General features: G+C 46.0%; 1 protein-coding gene across 1 annotated transcript in view; it reads right to left on the reverse strand.

Annotated features, from left to right (window-relative positions):
* Positions 1–8,427, reverse strand: part of EBF2 (EBF transcription factor 2) — a 286,143-nt gene extending 277,716 nt beyond the window's left edge. Inside the window, exons 1-3 of the mRNA XM_063139242.1 lie at positions 8,131–8,427; positions 2,150–2,306; positions 39–102 (exon numbers count right to left, since the gene is read on the reverse strand). Coding sequence (XP_062995312.1) covers positions 39–102; positions 2,150–2,306; positions 8,131–8,261 — 352 coding nt within the window. The 5' untranslated portion in view covers positions 8,262–8,427. The remainder of the gene's footprint in view (positions 1–38; positions 103–2,149; positions 2,307–8,130) is intronic.
* Positions 8,428–22,737: the final 14,310 nt, after the last annotated feature.

The raw sequence follows: 22,737 nt of genomic DNA on the forward strand, positions 1-22,737 counted from the left end.
CTCTTTCAGAATCCTTTGTTTGAGGGAAGTTTACTCACCATTGCTGTAAAGAAGCTGCAATTTGTAGTGGGTCCCATTATTGGTCTTTTCATTGCCTTGTTCCTGCAGGGAGGAGAGAATGGGGGGGGGGGGAGTGGTTCAGAAAGAAGGATGCTCACACAACTCAAAGCAGATTTGGTTTGTCAGTCAGTCAGGCCACAAAAGTAGCCCTGATAGTTGTGTGCTATCTCCAGTATTCGAGGCAGTAAGCCTGTGTGTAGCAGTTGCTGGGGAACATGGGTGGGAGGGTGCTGTTGCACCATGTCCTGCCTTGTTAGTCCCTAGCTGTTGGCTGGCTGGCCACTGTGTGAACAGAGTGCTGGACTAGATGGACCCTTGGTCTGATCCAGCAGGGCTCTTCTTATGTTCTTATTGAGGGTGCAATCCTATGAGTGTTTGGACAGAAATAAAGCCCTACAACTGCCAGGATCCCTCAGCCAGCATGAACCCACAGGATTGCACCAATCCTATGCATGTCTACTCAGAGTTTAATGGGGCTCACTCCCATGCAAGTGGGTATAATATTGTAGTATTTGTGTGAAGGCAATGGACAAGAGGGATAACTTGATGCTGAGGTCTTTGCCTTCTGAAGAACTGGACAGAGGTATCCAGCATATGTTGATGTTGTTCCAATTTTGTCCTAAGAATGCAATCCTAAACACACTTATGTGGGAGTAAGTCCCATTGAACTCAATAGCATTTGCTTCTGAGTAGACAGGTACTGTCTACTCAGCACAGTTTAAATTTCCCTTAAATTGTAAGCAGGTCAGTTTCATGCCAAATCCTACAAAGGGGTTTAATCTGCCAGTTGTTTGGTTGGGTTGGTTTTGCTAAAATAATAAAGGAAGGATCCCCACAAGCCATGACTGGGAAGTTCTGTTTCTTCCTAAAAACTTCACTTTCAGTCTAAAAAAAACTAAAGGAAAGAAGGGTTTCCAGTCCTTGACCTGGAAATACCCAGATAAGGAGGGAGCAGGGAGGCACACACAGAGAGAAGAAATGGAAAAGGAGGAGGACTTGACATCTTATTTTAAAATTATGACAGCCATCTACTGGACCAGAGAGGACTTCATCAGTTAATAATAGAATTAACTCAATTAATAAAATTAAAAGGATTTGCAGGTTCCACAACAGCAACAACAAACTCTCTCATAATTGTAGTTTCAAATGTATATTCCTATTTGATTTTTCCCCATGTTGTCTCCCCCTGTACTTACAAAAACACACACACACACACACACCCTGTGACAAGCAGAACTTAAACAGGAGCAGGAAAAAGTTGAACACTTCCAAGTTTTGTTAGTCAAGTGGTGACTGCAATCCTAAAGTCGCTTAGGCGGCATTAAACCTCCTGGAACCCTTACGAACAAACATAATTCAGTACTGTGACCGGGTCATGCCCGAGTTGCGAGAAGCCCTAGACGCAGGAGAGAGAAAATCCTGACGGAATCATCTGCAGCGGGGATGAAATTGACCGGAATGGGCGAAACGCAGGGACCGAACGGAATGGGAGCTACACTTGCACAGATCTGACCAGGACTTGCACGCAAAATAACTTCCCCGCGGTTGGGGGCCGGGAGGAGAGTTGCGGCTTTCGAGCTCGAAGGCTGAATTCATCCTTGCAAGGGAACTGATGTTGCCAGAAAACGGGCAGGAGTTTGTTTTTAAGGGCCAGCCCAGAAAACAACACGAAGGTGCGACTGAATGATTATTGTTCCGTTCTTAGACAACCTGTTCTTAGAAGTTTCGGTCCCATTGCACAGCTTTAAATACCATTTTCAAGGGGGTTGTGCTATGGGTCAAGGTGAGCCCAGCAGTGAGGCAAAAGGAAGACGCAAGCCAGATGGAGTAAGGACTGATTGTGTGCATGTGTCAGTGGCCTAATCTACACCAAGCAGGATATTGCACTATGAAACTGGTATATGGCATGTGTCAGTGAGCCCCAACAGTTGTCAGTGCACTTCAATACCACTATAAAGCAGTACTGTGGCTCCTGCCTTTTATATACCGCTTCCATAACACTTTCATAGTGCAATATCCGGCTTGGTGTAGATTAGGTGGGTGGGGAGAGAGAGAGAGAGAGAGAGATCAACCCAGATCAAAGCCTTACTTTGTCATTTTCCACGAAGTCCACAAATGCCGTCCGCTCAATTTCCACCGGCTGCCCCTGTCTGTCGTATAGAGCCAAGACGAAGTGGAAGAAATTGGACTTTCTCAAATTGGAAGGTGGCTGTTTCTCGAAGTGGGCTCGCGATAAAGCTACGCCACTGTGGAAGGAAGGGAAGGGAAAGGAGGAGGGGAGAGAGAGAGAGATGAATAAACTCACCAGAGCAGTGGGGTTTACTCCCAAACTGAATTACACCCTTACTTCTGAGCTAAACTAGATAGGTCTGGGCTTTTAGCTTCCTTTCAGTAAATAAACACACACACACACAGCCTTTTTGGCAGCTTAAAAAAACGGACCGATGAAGAAATTAATTAATCCTATGTAGCTTTACTTGGAAGTAATCCCATTGTGTCCACTGTGTTTACTCCCTAGTAAGCACGTTTAGGTTTGCAGCTTGGCTGTGGCATCCACTTCATCGGAAGTTTTCGATTGTTGTTGTTTTCTTCCTTAGTCAGCAGAGACAGAGAGAAAGAAAACAGCGCAGAGACTTGTACCTATTGCATGTCATGGTCTTTTAGTTCCACTGCTTACAATCTGTTTCTATCAACTGCGGATAACACTTCAGTTCAAGCATCTGATTAAGTCTGCCCCTGCCCACAAACTTCTGCCACAACAAATCTTTACGGTTTCTTTAAGGTATTACATGAGTCCTCTGTCTCTCCCCTTTTTATTCATCATTATTATTATTATTATTATTATTATTATTATTATTATTATTATTATTGGGACACAGGAGGGTCGAGCAAACCTTGAGAGATGTTTACAGACTCCAGGGCCCAAGCAGCAGCAGAAGCAACCTGGACAAGAGGCCAAACGATTCACCTGCTAGAATCACGGGTGTTCAGAGATTCCCCCCATCCATCCATCCACCCCCCCACCCCCACACACACACCGGTTTTATTCCTATTTTCTGGCTAAGGCAAAAAATCCAAATTGCTCTCCTCCTCTCAATATTTTATTTTACATGATGCACATTGCAAAATACAATTATTTGTCTATATTTAATGATATAGAATAAACTAGGGCTGCGATCCTATACACACATACCTGGGGCTAAAGCCTCGTTGTATGCAATGCGCCTGACTTCTGAGTAGACATCCATAAGATTGACATTTTGCTAGTGTTTTGTGATCCCCCACACACACACCCAAAAATCTGCAGGCATCTCCCCACCCGCGCACACATATAACAGTTAGGGCTAGTAATGCATCCACGAATTTTGATCTTCATCTAAACTACATCGACCAAGGAACATTTTAACCATCAGTTAAACTTGAAAAGGCGGGGGAGGGATGTAATTCTCGAGACACTTTTGAGAGTTGTTGGTGTTTCGATGGGTTTGGTTTAGAAGAACCTGGTCCATGATCACCTTAGGGTGATGTGTGCGTGTGTATGTGTGTGTGTCCAACCGGTAGGAAAGAAATAGAACGAAGGGGGAATTTTGAAACCGGGAGAAGGCAAAGCAGTTTCGTTTCTAAATGCTCAGATCCCGTCCTGGTGGGTTTAATGGCAAACAACCTGATCTTTCCGCTACCGCGCCTTCCTTAGGAGTAAGTCCCCTTGTAATAAGTGAGAAATATGTCCGAGTAAACACGCAGAAATGCTGGTTCGAAAGGACTCGCAATGGCAGAGGGTTTCCTTAAAAGGGTTCCCCTTATTTCCTTAAGACCCGATTCAACTCGCTCACACATTACGCCCGAGGGCCAGCCGCCTCCTTTTTAAGGTCGACACGTTTCTAATGGTGGGCGACAGAAGGAAAGGGGGTCCGGGCGTACCTCTTCGCTGAGTGCGGAGCAGCGAGCCCGCCCCACTTCTCACCCCAATAGGAAGCAAATTCGGATCAAAGATTGATCATCAATGCGGGGGTTTTCCTTCTCCCTTCCATAGGGCTCTCCCTCGGTTCGAATCGATTTAGGGGAAAGTATGTTGTATTGAATTGGAAAGTTTATTGATTGTTTTTATTTTCCTCCCCCCCCTCCCCCCGGAGAGAAACTCCGAAAAGAAGTCGTGGCTTAAGCGCCTGACATAAACAATGTCAATTTCATGATTTGCAATTTACTAATTAAAACGAGTGCTTTTGTAGACCGATCCTCAACTCAGCTACAGAAAAGGGTTCTGGATTTCGAGGGACCTTTATTGCAGGTAATTGTATGAGCAGCAGGAGGTTAAGTTTGGGACTTGCGAAGAGTGTAACTGGCACGATCCACATACATACCTTTCGCCTTTCAAACCCCACTGATGTAAAGTTCCATTGAAGCCAGTGAATCTTTTAGGCCCGCCGTGCGTCTCACTGGCCAGTGATGCTTTTATAAGAAACCATTGCTTAGAAATTTTAGGGAGCCCTTCGCGCGTTTAGCCAGATGGAGATTAAGCCGGGCTTGAAATCTGCCAGGGATCTTTAGCAAACTAGACAGTCCGATTTTAAGCCTGCTTGCTCTGGGAAGAAAGTCCCACCGAGTTCAAGAGAGGTTACACCAAAGTTGCGTTGACACAGGATCTCCTTGCTTGCTTGCGCCAGTCCTATGAGTATATGCCAATACTCCAGAGTAAATATTACTGATGTAAATGGCCTTACTCCCATGTAAGTGTGCATGAGATTACCGGTTTAGGACTGAGGTTGGAACAGGGGCAGAAGCGCTGAGCGTTCGCCAGGCTCGATCTTGTACATGTTTACTCGGAATTAAGTCCCTCTGTCCTCAGGTACGCAGGTATAGGATTGCGTCCATGTTACATGTGCGTGGAGTCTTACCGGTTTAAGATTAACAGGATTCTAAAACTGTAGTCCTAGGCCCTAGGCTGAATCCAATGGGATAAAGCCTGCTGGACTGATTTCAGAGTAAACATGCATTAGCCTGCAGAAGTCCCAAAACTACAGCCCAATCAAAAATATAATCTACTCAGAACTACGTCCCCTTGAACTCAATGGGATTTATTTCCAGGTCGATTTACTCAAAATTGCAGCCCCAAACCCCTTGGCCAGGAAAGAAAAGCAGTCATTTTCCAAGCCAATGTGTTCAGCACCAACGATTCACTTCGGATTACTCCGGTTTCTTAGAAGTCATCGGATCCCTGACGAAGTGTGCGTGTGTCTTTACGGGTGGGGTGCGGGGGAGGCTTCGACGACTTGAAATCGCCGCGCTCCCCCTTCTTTCCCTAAGCTACCATTTTAAACCTGCTTACTACGGAGTAAGTCCCAGTTCACTTAGGCGGGCTTACTTCGGGATACAAAAACAAACAGGCGTCGTGAGAGCCTTGCTCAGGCGTGGGAACTGCGTTCTTTCTGGATCGTCCCATCGAACTTCGAATTTCGTTGATTCCGTCTGGACGAGGAGCTCCGAGAAGAGTCAGGGGGTCGTTTATTTCCTCCAGAGAGTTTTCGAGTTTCGGGGGTGTTGTTTGTTTTTGCGCCTCCAGGTGGGGAAGAAGGACCTGTTCGAGCCATCCGAGAGGGCAAAGCATCCCTCGGCGAAAGCCGATCCTACCGCTTTCTTCACAGGAGGAGGGAGGCTGCAACCGCAGAGAGAAGATGGATGTTTCTTTTCGCTGTCTTGAAGGGGAGAGCAAATGTTTCCTACCTCCCCTATGTTCAAATTCAGCCCGGAAGAGCCCGCCCGTGATCTAGGAACGCAAACTTTCCCCGACAGTTCAACAGATCGCTCGATCAATCTGCAGTCCACCCCTCCCCTCCCCTCCCCTCCCCTCCCCTCCCCATTTACGGGTTCCGATCCACCGAGAGGGAGGGAGGGAAGCCTGACTTACGAGCTAAGCTTGCCTTACGAGCTAAGAGCCCGAAGCGCTTCTGCCGCGGAGTAAAAACCCCGTCCAACTCCGAGAGGGCATTACTCCTACTCGGAAAGCGCGCGATTGAATCGCGGCGTTAGAAAGGCCTCCGAACCAGCCACCAGCACTGCTTGATCCGGACGGATTCGTGGCAGCGGACGTGCTATTTCCCGGCCAGGCGTTGGGAAGAGTTCGGTCAGTGTCACCGCCACGCCTGCTGCGAATGAAACCGGGATGTCTGGACGCGCGCTTCGAAACGCTGCCCGATTTCGGGGGTGCGTGTGCTTGAAAGCACTGGGACTGACTTCCGAGTAAACTTTTCGAGGATCGGGATGCCGCCGATCTTCCTTCCGGCGCGTCCCTTGGAAAGCGGGTCTACCCCAAGGGATCGCTTGGGTCTGGACGCCGGAATCCGCGGCACCGGCCCAGAGGGAAGATCTCTCTGCATTTTAGAAGACGAGCCGGATCCCTTTCAGGATGCGATCCTGGAACGTTTTTGGGAGGGAGCCACATCGATCTGAGCCGGAAGGGCTGCCGCTGCTGGAGCGGCGAGGACCGCGGGCGCCCAGGAGTTGACGCGCGCTCCGTTGACTTTCCGTTTCGGACCCGCCCGGGGTCAGAGGCTGAGAACGGCCCCCGATCCTTTCAAGCCCCGATAGTGACCTCAAGAAAACTTTCTTTCGGGTTCAGAGAGTTGGGGATAACGCTCACCCTTGACACGACTCGGATGTTCCTCTAGTGAGTCCAACATTTGGGTCTCCCTGAATTCGGTGGCTTTGCTAGTTCGGCTTAGGAAGACGATTCGGATTGCCGTGCGACGCTGCTCCCGATCTTTTCGGCGGAGTTTACTTTCAAGTGAGCGAGGATCGGCGCCACACTTCCCATCGCCTCTGCAAATCCCTTGCAAACCTATCCAAAGGTCATTTGATTCCCTAGCAAATCTGTTTTGATCTGAAACCTGTTTATATTCAGAAGTAAATCGCCTCGACTTCAGGTACGCTGGCTACCGAAGTAGATGGCCGTTGCAGGCCTCGCCTGGCTGCTTCGGCTCAACTGCTTTGGGGATGAAGTTATTAGAGGTTTGTTTGGGGTGGGGGTGGGGAAATGATCCAAGCCGAATATCTAGGAAGCAAATGAGGGGAATATTGCTCTTCCTCCCCGCATCCGACTCTAAAGTAAAGTTAGAAGCCAGGCTGTAAAAAGTATGACCTGAGGGGAGAGGTGTGTGTGTGTGTATATATATATATATATATATATATATATATATATATATATATATTCGAATTAAGCTGAATCTCAGAGTTCCAGGTTGTAAGCGTTTAAAAGAAGATGCTCCGAATGCTAATTAGAAGTGCCCCCCCCCCCAATCTATCCTGAAGGCGTTTACACTAAGCCCCGTTAGCTTCGGAGAAACCGATTTCCCAGGAAAGGCGCTGGGGGCAGCATCTAAGCCTCTGCATATTTACTTGGAAGTAACTCCGACTGTATTTATTAGGGTTTGCTCCCTTGTAAGCAAGTGCTATGACTGGATCCTAAGAGCCAGGTGAACCAAAGCCCGGATGAATCGCCCTCTATAACGCCCCGTGTCCGTTCTTTAAAACCAGTCATTTAATAGAGCGATACCAGACATGTCTGCTCAGAGGCAAGTCCCACTGGGTTCAATAAGCCTTACTCCCGGGTAAGCGTGCCGCAGTCTAAGGCTGCAAGCCTAGACATGTTTACTTGGGAGGAACTGCCAATGAACTCTGTGGAACTTAGTTCTGGAAATACATGACTAGGATTTTACGGTTAAAGCTGCAAAAAATCACACCGACCGTCCCATCCCAATACAAGTTTGTTGCATCTCTCTTTAAAGGATGCTAGATTCTTCCCAGCCGGTCTGGTTACTACAGTTGTTTGCAATAAGTAAGTAATGATGCCATCCTATACACGCTTACCTGAACTCAATGGGGGTTTACTTCTGAGTAGGCATGCATAGGATTGCTCTGTAAGTAACTAATGAACCTGGGATCTGTTGGATCGTCACAAGAACGTTACGCGGACCCCCGTGTCACATGCGGATCCGTGACGGAATGTCCGAAAGGATGGGCGGAGAAAGGAATAACAATAGCAGCCATCCCCAAGCCGAGATTTGGTCGCGTTACCTTTGAGCGGCTACATTGGCATCCACCACGCCGACATTCCGGACCCAGGACCGGACAGGATCCATCTCCGACCCCAGCACCTTGTCTTTCAGGATGGGTCCTCTTCCTAAAGTATCTTGGATCCCAAACATTTAAAAAGTTTATTCCAAAAACAAAACAAAACAAAATGAATACCCGGAGCAAACGCGTCCTTGTGTGAACGGAGAAAGGAGAAAACTTCACCAGCGAGGAGGAACGCGCACAGATTTCCGAGGAAGTTCAGCTTCAGTTTTCGCCTTGCAGGGAGACCTGGATTTATTTTTGAAAACCCTTTTAAAAAAAATAAAAATAAAAATCAGGTCGGGTGTTTTTTGATGGGGGTGTTTTTTTGGTTTGGGGTTTCTTTCACCCCTCTCTGATTTTTTTTTTCTCCTTCCAAATCGAAGATCAGCCGCTTCCGATGCTATAGATCATGGTGGGTGTTTTTTTCCCCTAAGAAGCGCGGCCAGAGAGAAAAAAGCGCATCCTGGCGCCGGTCCTGGTTCGATCTAGAGCGATCACCTGCTTGGCGGAGACACGAGGGCCGAATTGACGGCTGTGGAACCCACGAGGAAGGGAGGAGGAGGAGGAGGAGGAAGGAAAGCGGGGGAGAAAGAAGGAGGGGAGGGGAAGGAGAGACCCAAGCCGGGGATCAATGGTGAAAGAAAAGGACGAAACGCAGCTACAGACCAGGCTGGCGAGACCCTCAGCTGAGCCGGGCAAAAGCGCGGCTGTTTCCCCCCCTACCTAGTTCACCATGAATGGGTTACAGCGATGGGAGAACACCTCCTAGGAAAAGGGGAGGAGCGCGCTTCCAAATAAGGCGCTGCGATTTGCATAGCCTCGTCCCATTGGAGGAGAAGGGGAGGCTGCTTCCTCAAACTGGTACACGCGAGCCGCTGCGCCGGGTGACCACAAGGGGTGAATTAAGAGCGGGTGGGCGGGGCGAGGCGAGGCGGCGGGGTGGGCGGAGCGCGGAAGCTTTCTAAGAGGTGTTGAATAAGTGACTTACCAAATACTTCGCGTTCGGTGTGTTAAGCCAAAGCAGATCGAACTAAGGAAGGAGGGCTGTGAGGCCAGCTTCCTCCGCAGCTGGGTCTGCAATGTTCGTCTCCTCCGTCCAGCTGTCATCCTGATTTGTTTATTTATTTTTCTCTGTCTCTTTTGCTATTAAAAAAACCCCACACCTTTTTAAAAAAAAAATCAAATCAAATATTATTGTTGCTGCGTTTTTATAGATTGCTTCGCCCGTTTGGAGAGGTGGAGGAGGGAGTTTTAAAAGGGGGGATCACAGCATCTCTGTGAAGGTGGCACAAGAGGGCTCTCATTGCGCGCTTCCTCGGGAGTAGGTCCCATTGAAAACAGCGGCCTGACGTCTCTGATGAGTAGGGTCTGATTCCAAGCGGTTTGGTGTTTTCTCTTGTGCAGTATTATTGTTATTATTATTATTATTATTTATTTTATTCTGTTTTTTGGTCTAGAAAAGTAGGAATTTAGGGGTGGGTCTAGAAAAGTAGAATTTGTGGGAAAGGAAAAGAATGAAGATGGGATGCTCATCAGCCGTCCTTATGCATCATCCCAAATTCCACACTGTGAGATGTGTACTTCATTCTTATATATTATACACACACACACGTATGCTCCCATCCACACACCGCATAAAGTTTTGTGTTTTTTTTTAGCAATGAAACACACAAAAGCAGTAGAGTCCCTCGATCCTCCCACAGTCCTCTTTGGACAGAAATAGCATATTCTCTCTCTCTCTCTCTCTCTCTCACTCACTCACACGCAAACACACACACACACTTCTCTATATAAATTAAGCCGGCTGGGTGTCACTTCCCTCCCCAAGCCCGGCACCCCTTGTTCCTTTTGTGCTGCGATCTGGGGTATAGATCTGCCCCTGAAATCTATATAGCACCAACGCGAAAACAGATTTCAAGACAATGAATGCAAATCTGGACTCAGAGACCATCTGCCAGATGAGGGAATCAGATGTTCCCCGGTTAAAGCGACAGAGCCTGCTTCGCCTTGCCTCATTATGCACAACTCTCCATTTAAACTCCTTTCTCTCACACCCACACCCACTCACTTTCTCTTTTGGAAAGTCCTTTCTATTTCTAATCCAAATCCGTGGTTTAGCTTATATATATACAAACTTCTAGTTGTGCGGGTCGGAGTGCAAACACGCACATGCACCTTGCTCTGCTGGCATCCGCATTTAGAGGCGAGTTATTGGTTGTTTGTCGGTTTGTTTGTTTACAAAACAAACACTGATTCACGGTAACAGTCTTTTGCGAACAGGCTTTGGGAGGAGCGGGGGGGGGGGGCGGTGGCGGCGTCTGGATTTCGCTCAGATCTGGGAGGTGCGGTGGGGGCTGGGAAAAGGAAAAGACGAGGTCTAAATTATTCCGTCCATATTCATGACAGATCCGGCATTAGATGACCTAATAAATCTAAAGCCATCGCTGTACATAAATACTTAGTCCTAACGCTCCAGCCTCCTCCTCCTCATTCCCTTTATATGGTTCTTATAATTTATATACAGGAAGAGAGAGAGAGATCTTCCCGATAGAATAAATTCAATATTCTAGCTTCTTCCAAAAAGAATTTTGAAAGGTTTTTAAAAATTATTATTATTATTATTATTATTATTATTATTATTATTATTATTTCTCCCACATCAGAGGTGAGGCTGGGCACAATCCGGTGGGAAGTTCTCCTGCATGGAGCGGCTGGAATGAATGGCAGTACCAGGGTGAGGGGCTCGCACGCTGTTTCTTTCGGGTTTTCGCAGGAGGACTTCCCGTGTTCCTCGGGTAAAGTAACTGGGAGCCTCTCCAACTCTTGATCGGTCGAGGCCGGGACTTTTCACACGACCATACCACTGCGTTTCTCCCGAAAGTGTTTTGCCCAGGTGAAAAGATCGTTCCCTTCCAATGCCAAGACGCGGATTTCGTTGGCGGACGCGGCTCCTACATCGCGACAGCCGGTTCCACTGGCTGAGTTCGGACGACACGTTAATCAACTGGTGGGCGGTAATAGGAACAACCGTTGATTAGCGTGTCGTCAGAACTCAGCCACTGAGATGAATGGGGCTCCCAAGTACATTTGCTGTGGGATGAAGCCGGGTGTGTCTGGTGGTGGTGGTGAAGGGAGATTTCGGTGAACCAAAACCGGCTAAGTCCATATCAACGGGACTACTCTGTAGCAAACTGGAGCCAGGTAAACTGCAGAGCCGTGATGGAGGCTGTGATTCACAACGCACGAAGCTTCTCCTGGAAGCGGAGGCTGCAAACCGATGCACGCTTCCCTCGGAGAAAGCCCCCACCGAACGCCATGGGACTTACTTCCGAGTAGACCTGCATAGGATCGCGCGGTTGAAGGGCTGCAGCTCACCACCTCCATCCCAGCCAGAGGTGTTCGTCTTTGTTTTCCAAATCTTGGCCCTCTGCCGAAGAAAACCGTGGCTTTATCAAACCTAAGTGAGAAGAAGTCCCTTTTTTAATGCAGTATTTATTTGCTTTGTAGCCCGCCTTTCGAAGAAGAAGCAGCAGCAGAAGCAGAAGAAGAAGAAAGAAGAAGTTAAAATAGTATTAAAACCTATGCAGTATTTTTTTCTTTAAAAAACAAAGTAAGAAAAAGGGCGAAAGAAAAACCACTTTCTGCTCCATCACAGTGCAGATACAGATTACCTCGCCCCACCCAAATTGAATCGAAGTAAATGGTGGCGACGCCCAGCTAGAAGTTGGGGCAGAAGTTTCGGGCCCACTCCTAGAACGAGCAAGGGGGGGTGGAGGGCTTACCACCTTTTGGAAGTAATTGAAGTACTACACATTACGATTGGGGGGGGGAGGTGTGGGGAGGAATACCCCCAAAGAAATAGTCCCATAGTCTAAAAGTTACCCAACCACATCACTGGTCAGTATATAAGGAACTGTGATTCTATACAGTCTTATTTGGGAGTAAGTCCCATTGAACTCAATAGGACATACTTTTGAATATACAGAAAGAGGATCTCAGAGAGAGAGAGAGAGAGAGAGATGTGGTGATGATGGCCGCTAATTTGGATGGCTTGAAAAAGGGGTTGGATCAATGGCTACTAGTCCAGATGGCTATGTGCTACCACCAGCATGAGAGGCATTAAGCCTATATACAGTTGCTGGGGAACATGGGTGGTGGGGTGCTGTTGCACCATGTCCTGCTTGTGGGTCCCCGGTCGACAGCTGGTTGGTCGGCCACTGTGTGAACAGAGTGCTGGACTAGATGGGCCCTTGGTCTGATCCAGCATCAGGGCTCTTCTTATGATCTTATCACTGGACCGGGTCTATCCCAGAGTATAAATGCACTGTCTTTCAGGGAAAGGAAAGGGGGGTAGGAACCCACCCTCGTGTGCCACAAACTCCAGTGGGGGTGGGGTGGAATCCGGCTTTTATGGCTTCAGGGAGAAGGCGGGTCAGAGGGCAGGAGATGCGGTCAGGGTAAGGTCCACCTCCTCGCCTTGAACAGCTGCCACCAAAATTCTGCACTTCAGGGACCAATGAATGAGGCACTGGCGTCCTCCTCTCCCCCTCCCCCCTTCCGCATAGCCCCCTACCATCTTGGGAGGCGAACCAAGGCCAAATGAGATGTCCCGAGATATCTCTGCTACCCATTGAAAACCGCAGCTAAGCCAAACCTGCGGATCGCCCGCTACGGATCGGAACCGAACGAAGACCCAGCCTCGAGCCGCCGCCGCCACCCCCACCCCCCAAAGTGGTGCGGAGGGTAGTGCAGCGAGGGCTAGACCTTGAAGCCAAAGGCAGACCAGCTTCTCTCCCCACCTCACCCCCGCGCCCAAATCACTGCCCAGAGAACAGCAAGTGCTGAAGAAAACTTCGTTTTACTCCCAGAAGCTGTGAGAATGCTCTGCTTTGAGTTTAAAATGCAAGATTGCACATGCTCAGAGTTTGTTTGTTTTCTACTCCGCACTGGCAAACAGTATTGTTGCTGTTCTAATATATGGGGAACGTTAAAGCAGTTTGGAAGCGTGTCATGCCAGGCGCGGGAGAAGTTAGCTGTGTGCTTGGCCGTCAAAAGCTCCCTATTTATTTATTGCATTTATATCCCACCCCTTTTCCTCCAAGGAACCGAAGGCAGCATACACAATCCCCCTTCTCTCCATTTGATCCTCACAACAACAACCCTGTGAGGTAGGCTGGGTTGAAAGTCCGTGAGTGGCCCAAAGTCACCCAGTGAACTGCCATGGCCAAGCAGGGACTAGAACCCAGATCTCCCAACTCCCAGTCCAACACTTTAGCCACTACACCACACTGGTTCTCATTAAGTCCAGGGTCTAAAATTACCTTGCTGCACCACTGTGAACAATGACCCTAAGCATCTCCACAAACTGCCCCTACCCTACCCTGCCCTCTGGCCTCAAGTAGTAGTAGTAGTAGTTGTTATTAGCTCAAATTCTTCCCTCTCCTGGGAAGATTTCAGAATCCGCTACACCGAGTCTCTTCCAAGGCAGCAAGAGTGGTCCAGTCCTGACGTGACTTCCCCAACTCCAAAACTGGAGTCACTCCGAATCTACAACGGTGCGGAGAAGGAAGGGTTTTTTTTAGGGTGCAATCTTATGCATATTTAGGCACAGGGGAGGGGAAATCCGACAATTCCCAGCCAACTTCGCTCGCTGTTGATGGGCTTTGTTTCTGTCTAGACATGCACAGGATCGCGCCCTCAGTATCACACTTTATCTGCAAGTCCGTATTGAACCTCGTGTCGGAAAGACTCAGCCCTGGACCATTTCAACTGTGAATCCTCCAGGGTTTCTCAGTGGATTAAGAACTAACCAGGCGGCTTTAAGTATTCTCCACAATACGTGCCCGCACCTTCCCCAAGAGAGTTATCTCCTGTCAGTTTTCTTAGAGCAACGATTAAGTACAACTTTAATTTTTTGTTCGTTTTCGAAGAAGAAAAAGACTTGAAATGTGTGTGTGTGCAGACTTAGTAGTTCAACAGGTTGAGAGATATAAGAACACCCCAACTCTCAAGGGACTCAGTTGAACATTTACTTATTAAATCATTTGTATCCCGCCCTATATCCCTGGGATCTCATATGAAATCAGAACAACGTAAAAACAATAAATATACACAGCTAAAAATGTATTAAATCATTAACAAACTAAAAACAGTAGAAAAGTTGAAAAGCAATAAGAACAATTAAAACAATAAAACCTACGTGAAAGCTTGGAGAACTTTAGCCTTCAAAGGCTTTAATAAAAAGCCACTTTTTAATTGGCACCAAAATTAAGCAAGCATCGAAGCCAGTCAGGCCTCCAAGGGGAGAGTATTCCACAACCAGGGTGCCACCACAGAGAAAGCCAGGTTCTCCTCTGAAGAAAGTAGTTTGAGGACCTCTAGTTCCATTCTGAGTTTCCCCAAGTGGACTAGAATCATAGAATAGCAGAGTTGGAAGGGGCCTACAAGGCCATCGAGTCCAACCCCCTGCTCAATGCAGGAATCCACCCTAAAGCATCCCTGACAGATGCTTGTCCAGCTGCCTCTTGAATGCCTCTAGTGTGGGAGAGCCCACAACCTCCCTAGGTAACTGATTCCACCATCGCACTGCTCTAACAGTCAGGAAGTTTTTCCTGATGTCCAGCTGGAATCTGGCTTCCTTTAACTTGAGCACGTTGTTCCGTGTCCTGCACTCTGGGAGGATCGAGAAGAGATCCTGGCCCTCCTCTGTGTGACAACCTTTTAAGTATTTGAAGAGTGCTATCATGTCTCCCCTCAATCTTCTCTTCTCCAGGCTAAACATGCCCAGTTCTTTCAGTCTCTCTTCATAGGGCTTTGTTTCCAGACCCCTGATCATCCTAGAAACTGTGTTGGTTGGTTATTTATGTTGGTTATTTATTTATGTATTTATTTATTATTACATTTATATCGGCCCTGGCAAGGGACCCAAAGCAGCATACATGGTCCTCCTGCACTCCATTTTATCCTCACAACAACCCTGTACGGTAAGGTAGGCAGAGAGTCAGTGACTGACCCAAAGTTCCCCAGTGAGCATCATGGCTGAGCAGGGACTAGAACCCGGATCTCCCACATTCCAATGCAACACTCTAACCACTACATAACACTGCCTCTCTGTTTGCTGGAAAGATCCCCAGTCAAGGCCTAATTAAAAATAAATCTAATTCCTTCCCCCATGGCTTTCTTGGTCTTTGGATTACTAGTTTCTTTTTTTAAAAAAAAGGCTTCCTCAACCTGGTGCCCTTTGGATGTTTTAGACTACAGCTCTCAGAATTAAGAACATAAGAGCCCTGATGCTGGATCAGACCGAGGGTCCATCTAGTCCAGCACTCTGTTCACACGGTGGCCAACCAGCCATCGGCCAGGGACCAACAAGCAGGACATGGTGCAATAGCACCCTCCCACCCATGTTCCACAGCAACTGGTGCACACAGGTTCATTGCCTCGAATACTGGAGATAGCACACAACCATCAGGGCTAGTAGCCATTGATAGCCTCTGCCTCCAGGAATTTATCCAACCCCCTTTTAAAGCCATCCAAATGGGTGGCCATCACTACATCTTGTGGTAGTGAGTTCCATAATTTAACTATGTGCTGTATGAAGAAGTCCTTCCTTTTATTTGTCCTGGATCTTCCACCAATCAGCTTCATGGGATGTCCCCTGGTTCTAGTATTTTGAGAGAGGGAGAAAAATAATCCCTATCCACATTCTCCATACCATACATAATTCTGTACACCTCTATCATGTCTCCCCTTAGCCTCCTTTTTTCCAAGCTAAACGATCCCAGTTGATGTAACCTTCCCTCATAGGGGAGATGCTCCAGCCCCTTAATCATTTTAGTGGCACTTTTTCCAGCTCCATAGTATCACTTTTTAGGTGTGGTGACCAGAACTGTACACAATATTCTAAGTGTAGTCACACCATAGATTTGTATAAAGGCAGTATGATACTGGCAGTTGTATTCTCAATTCCCTTTCTAGTTATGCCTAACATGGAGTTTGTCCTCTCTCTTTTTTTCATAGCAGCAGCACACTGGGTTGACATTTTCATCAAGCTTTCAACCCCACCCCCCCACCCCCAAGATCTCTTAAGATTCAGGGAAATGCCTATATTTTAGTCTGATTATAATCAACGGCAAACTTACTTACAATCCACTTACACTAAAATACTTGGAACTAAGCCAATGTCAGTCCTATCGCACTTCAAGCTGAATTTCATTGAGTACAAGGTTTTGTGTGGGGATTTTTCCCCTGGAGGGAGGATCATTCAATCATGTAATTTCCTATGCTCAGTCTGAAGTGGTATAGTCCAGACAAGGGTTCATCATCTCATCTGCTGTTTGTAAGCACTAAATCTTGCTTCCAGATGGACCAAGGCAGGCAACTTCAGACCAGTCTACCTTCAGAAGGCCTCCACATGTCGCTGAGACAGCAGCTTTTCTTAAGCTCACATCTACCATAGGGTTCTGGTGGACCCAGCCTTGCCAGCCTGTTTCATTGGATTTAACTCTGTCTTGCCTTCCTAGCAAGTACAACTGCTTCAGTTTGTTTCCCCTAGGAACCTTGACCTGAGCTAGTTAATGCAATTTTGACCCCCAATACCTGATCTCCTCACAAGCAGCAAAAACATATCTTTCCTTTCCCTATCAGATTAATGACTGGAGCCAAGTGCCTAGTCAGATCAACACACACACACACCTGGGCCTCAGTCATGTGCACATCCCCCTGGTTCTCTCAAAGTTAAGTATGTCTAGTCCTTTAATTTGTGGGGATATGCATAAGGTATTTTTCTGCCCAGTTAGTCACTAAGACAAGCATTTGGGCAGGATCTACTGTACTGCTTTATAGGCCTGGTTCAGACAACATGCTAAACCATGCTGCTTAACCACAAAATGGTTAAGGGAATGCATTAACCTTAATGCATTCAATAATAATATTTCTTACCAGCCTCTCTGATCGGATCGAGGTGGAGAACAACAGCACGCATAAAATACTAATTAAAAACATAGTATATACTGTTAAAAAGTATCCTAAAATATCCATTAACCATTTTTGTGGTTAAGCAGCATGGTTTAGCACATTGTCTGAACCAGGCCATAATGGTATTAACAACTGCTGGGGCCCAGGACATGTTTCATATACCATTTTCAAGTGTTATATGCTACTTGGTGTAGATCTGGCCTCCCAATGTTCTGATCAAGCACAAAGGCATTGGGATAACCAGTAAACTTTACTCTCTCTTTTTTTAATGTACAAAGTACTTCCTTATCCCAGGAGACATTCACCAAATGTTTGTTATGTCCACCTACCCCTCTTTCTCATAAACACTCAGCACATGCCATGCTTTATTTTGTAGTATATAAAATTTAAGAGGAAACTGTGAATTTAGTGGACTGTATATTTTTCATTTAATTCTCAACAGAGCCCCACCCCACCCCACCCCGGAGATGTTTTGATTCCTGTCATGGAACAACAAATGGTGCTCCTTCGCCCAAGTCAAGGTGCACAGCCCCTAGGCATGTTGGGAGAAATCCACAACAGATTCAAATGAGATTAGATTTCAGTGAATCCAATGAGTGGATTCAACCATAGGCCAGCTTTTTCTGAGTTACACAGATTCCACAGACATGCAGATCATGTTGTTGTTGTTCCTTGGGGGGGAAGAGTTGCACAAATGTGCACTACCACAAGCATGCATTTATAAAAATATAAAATTTGTTAACTATGGAATTCACTACCACAAAATATAGTGATGGCCAGCCATTTGGACGGCTTTAAAAGGGGGTTGAATAAATTCCTGGAGGAGAAGGCTATCAAGGGCTACTAGTCCTCAGGGCAATGTGCTACCTCCAGTATCTGAGGTAGCACATCAGTTGCTGGGTAACACGGGTGGGCGGGTGCTGTTGCATCTGTGTCCTGCTTGTGGGTCCCTGATCGAGAAATGGTTGGACATCTGTGTGAACAGATTGCAGGACTATGGAAACCTGGTCTGATCCAGCAGGGTTCTTTTGATGTTCTTCAGATTCTGAGACAAATAGTCCAATTCCATCAATGACAGGAAGACACACACAGAGACACACCAAACAGTATGTGAAGCACAGAGGGACTGGATTTAACAAAATCGATACATACCTAATAGCACCCCAAGCCAGCAAAGTTATTTTGGCACATGAGGCAGGCAATCCCATAAGCATCTCTCCTCCTCCTTAGCACTTTTAAAGAAGCAAACAACGTGCCCCCCCATAAAGTAAAATAAAAAATAAATCTCAATATTTAACAATTTGCTGATCTTCTGTGACACCCAAAAGCAGCTGCCTAGGGCAGCAACCTCCCTCTGCTATAATGATTTTAATCATCATCGTCCCACCTTTTGCCCAATGTTGGGCCTCAAGGCAGCATTACAAAATTTAAAACATATACATTAAAAACCTATACAGATATACAAAATTTAAAGGTATATTGAAGATATTCCAATATTAAAACATTTAAAATGACAATTTTAAAAGTTCTAGGCGCAGACGGAGGTCCAGATCATTCACCAAAGGCCTGCCAGAACAAAAAAGTCTCTGCCTGCAAACCTACACATGTCTACTCACAAGTAAGCCCCAGTGAATTCAGTAAGACTTACTCCCAAGTAAGTGAGGATAGGCCTTCGTTAGTGCATAGGATTTCTAATGCAAGACTCCAATTTCAGCCATAACTCACACACAAAAAAGTGTGTGTGGGGGGGTGCGTGTGTATTGTTGCATACAGTCATGGGTCCATTTAGGTACCCTGAAACTAGACATGTCTGGATTTTGTTCGAAGTATTCTGTCTCTGTTTTTCAGCTTGTCGGGTGTCTTTTGTTCCATCATCTGCTCATTGACGGTAAGAGCCTCACGCTAAAATAGGCTGGTATCTTTGGTCATTTGGAAATGGGATTCAGCCCAACACTTGTACAGGTGACGCACCTTGTTGCTCACGACAGACCCCCGTCAGAATGGCTCTGTCCATTAACCTGGGTTAGAACTGGGCTCCTGAGTTTGGTGGTGTTCACAATTCCCTCCACAGGGGCTTCATTCATTCCCACCCATCTCCTCAAAGAAGAGCAGTTCCACAGGCAACTACATCTGCTAGAGCTTTTAGATCCAGCCATTTTTTTTAAAGGGTAGTTTTACTGCCTTTTAATTGCCTAGCACCGTTTTTTGGAACATGTTAGCAAATAATATTTTACCACTGGGACTGTGCGCTCAATTTTATTTTATAATGCCCATTTGAAGAGGCTTGTTTCTGGAGCATGCTTTTTAGAAAAAAACAAAATAAAAATATTTAAATAAAGCCCCATGGAGGAGGTTTGAAGATGTTAGAGACCCAGAGGTCAAGCCAAGGGGGTGTCTCGTTCCATTCTCCTTGACTTTTATTCTCATACAGTTCCCAATTATTATTATTTTAATGTAACAAGAATTTTTTTTCAAGTTGTTAAAAAAAAAAAAAGGACCATTTATCCCTCTAGGCCAGGAGTGGCCATCTTAAGTCTGCATTTTAAGTTTATTTTTGTACTATTTTTAATCAGCTCAAAAAAAGCCTGCCATAGTGGCATATCATTTTCTCTATAACAACCCGTAGCCAATGCTCTCTGTGTGGTTTACAATGTTTTAATTAACAAGATACATAAAATTTAAAACCATAAAAACATACAACGGGCAGTTTACACAAAGACAATATACACCGAAAAACAACTTTGAGCAGTCAGCCAAATCTAAAGAACAGATCCGGGATCAATTAAAAACTCATCACAAGCTGCTAAATGCCTGGGAAAGAGAAAGGTCTTGACCTGGCACCGAAAAGATAGCAATGTTGGTACCAGGCAGACCATGTCGCAGAGATCATTCCATTGAGGGGCCACCACTGACGAGGCTCTCTCCTTTGTTGCCATCTTCTGAACCTCCTTCAGAATAGGCACCCGGAGGAGGACCTTAGATGTTGAGCATAGTGTGGGTTTGTGTCGGGAGAGCGGCGTTGCATCAGGTATTGCAGTCCTGAGCCATGTACACAGATAAAGAATGAGAAAGTCACTGCCTTCAGGCCTACAGCTTAAAATATATGACACAAAAGGAAAAAGGATTGGGTAAGAGGAGGAAAAAGCCATACTCAGGCACCAGTTCTTGGTTTCAAAATCCTTATAAGTGTTCTTTCTGGCAGGGAAGTGTGAAACAAGGTCTCTCCAGCTGCTGTCTCTACTGCTGATGTTTGGTGCCAGATTGATCTCCCCTTTGCCATGTTGCTCTTCTTGGAAGGCAGGTTGTGCAGCCTCCCAATGGCCATTGGTAAAGTTGCTGTCAACATTGTAAGAGGTGGGCAGTAAAAAAAAAAAGTGGTGTTTCTAGTTGCCCACTTTCATTGCTGGTAAGGCTCCTGTGCTTTTTATCAGTTTGGATAGATTTCTATTTGCTACCTATGAATCTTTTCCTGACCTGGAGGATTTGTAGTTGTCCTGTGAGTGTTAATTAAAGGTACAAGAGCCCATAAGAGCAATTCTGGCCTGCTTGCATTGGCTTGCCTGTATGCTTCCACGCCCAACCGAAGCTGTTGGTTTGGCCCAGGACCGCAATTCCTGAAGGAACACCTCTCCCAACCTGATCATACCCAGATATTATTATCAAAATCTGCTCCCTCCTTTGAGTGTCAGCTCCACGGGAGACTTGGAGGTTTGTGACAAAGGACAGGGCCTTTTCAGCGGTGCCCCCCGATTGTGAAATGAGCTCCTCACTCAGCCATCAACACTGTCATCTTTTCAGAGCCAAGTTAAAACTGCCCTCTACTCCCAAGCATTTAATGGCATATGATGGGGCATTTATGCCAGCTATATAAACAGGACTAATATCTATTGAAACAGCTTTTAGCTGACTAAATTGTTTTAAATATTGTAGCTTTATATTTTTATCCTGTATTTTATTATCTGATGAATTGTTGTAAGCTGCCCAGTGAGCATTGGTTATTGGGCAGTATTGAAATAGATTTAATACATTACTACTACTAATAATAATGGAAAAAGAAGTTGGCAGCTCCTACCCATCCACTGAAACCCTGAAGCAATTATATTCCAGCTTATGTAAAGGAGTTGGACACCTGATTTCTATTTGATCAACCCAGCTGTGGAAAATAAGCAACAAGAGGTCTGGTTTTTAAAACTTATTTGCCATTTATGACCTAGCAGTGTGCCATTTAGTGTATGCACCGATATATGCTAGTAAAATTGCTCACGGGTTGTATATAAATCACACTCTGAGGTCTTCACACATGCCTAGGTTTTAAAATAACATGGCTATTAAATATTTGCTTACAAAATCCCAGAATCAAAGATGATAAAAGCTGACACAAGCTTAAATTACCCAATTAAAAACAAAAGACAAGCTAATGTCTTTCTGAAATTAAATCTGTCTACAGCATTTTCCTGAAAGAACAGAGGAGAATCGCTTTGTATGTCCATCAAATACATATTTTTCAAAATACAGAATGTTTCTGTTCAGGTGCCGCCTTCCTAATAAGTGACTCTGGGTGGCAGCATTGAGCAATATAATCAATCAGCACTAGGAGGCCTTTGAATAGTTACTTTACTTATGAAAAGAAAAAGATACACACATACCCCCAAAAGGGATGGATTCCACACAGTCTGCAGCACCTTAAAGGCTAATTGTGTTTTATTAATAAGGCTCCAGCTTTCATAGGCTAAATCCACTTTGTCAGAGTCAAAGATTTAGCCCACAAAAGCTCATGACTTAGTAATAAAACACATTGGGCGCATTCAGAAGACACCTTAAACCATGGCTTTAACCGTTAGCCAGGCTGTGTTCCAAAGACATGTTAAACCATGGCTTTAACCACAGTGAATAAGGCTCTTTGCTTTATTCACCATGGTTAAAGCTGTGGTTTAAGGTGTCTTCTGAACACAGCCTGGCTTTTTACCTTAACCACCATGGTTAAAGCTAAGGTTGAAGGTGTCTTCTGAATGGGGGCTGTTAGACTTTAAGGTGTTACAGACACTTACTGCTTTCATACCACACACTAACGCAGCTGCCTTATTGAAACTATAAATAGTTACGCATTCTATCTTGTAGCAGGCTTGGATACAAAGAGACTAGTCCATATTGTTCAAATAATTATCCTTAGCACTTGGTTGAGCGCTTTTGGAGTGTTCAAAATACTGTTTTTGTGTGCGCATATGAATGGGGTGGTGTGTCTGGGTGTGAATAGAGGCATGTGCCTCTATAAGGCTAGAAGCCAGCAGTTGGATAGCCCCACCTATTTGGCCCCACCCACTGCTGGAATGTGACACCCCCCAAAGTGCTTGCCTAAAGCCAATGTGATGTATATTACCTTGCTCCAGTCTTTACAGCAACCCTGTAAGTATTCTTTTCCCTATGTTACAAAGGAAGTGGAAGGAGCTGAGGAGCTTGCCTATGGCTGACTGTAGTTCAGTGGTAGAGCAGATGCTTTGGATACAGCAAGCACACTGCCCTGCACCCACCCACCCCATCCCCTCCCCAAGTTCAATGCCTGGCATCTCCAGATGAACAAGGATGACAGGG

Source organism: Elgaria multicarinata, chromosome 12 (genome assembly GCF_023053635.1).
Source record: "Elgaria multicarinata webbii isolate HBS135686 ecotype San Diego chromosome 12, rElgMul1.1.pri, whole genome shotgun sequence".
Taxonomy (NCBI): domain Eukaryota; kingdom Metazoa; phylum Chordata; class Lepidosauria; order Squamata; family Anguidae; genus Elgaria; species Elgaria multicarinata.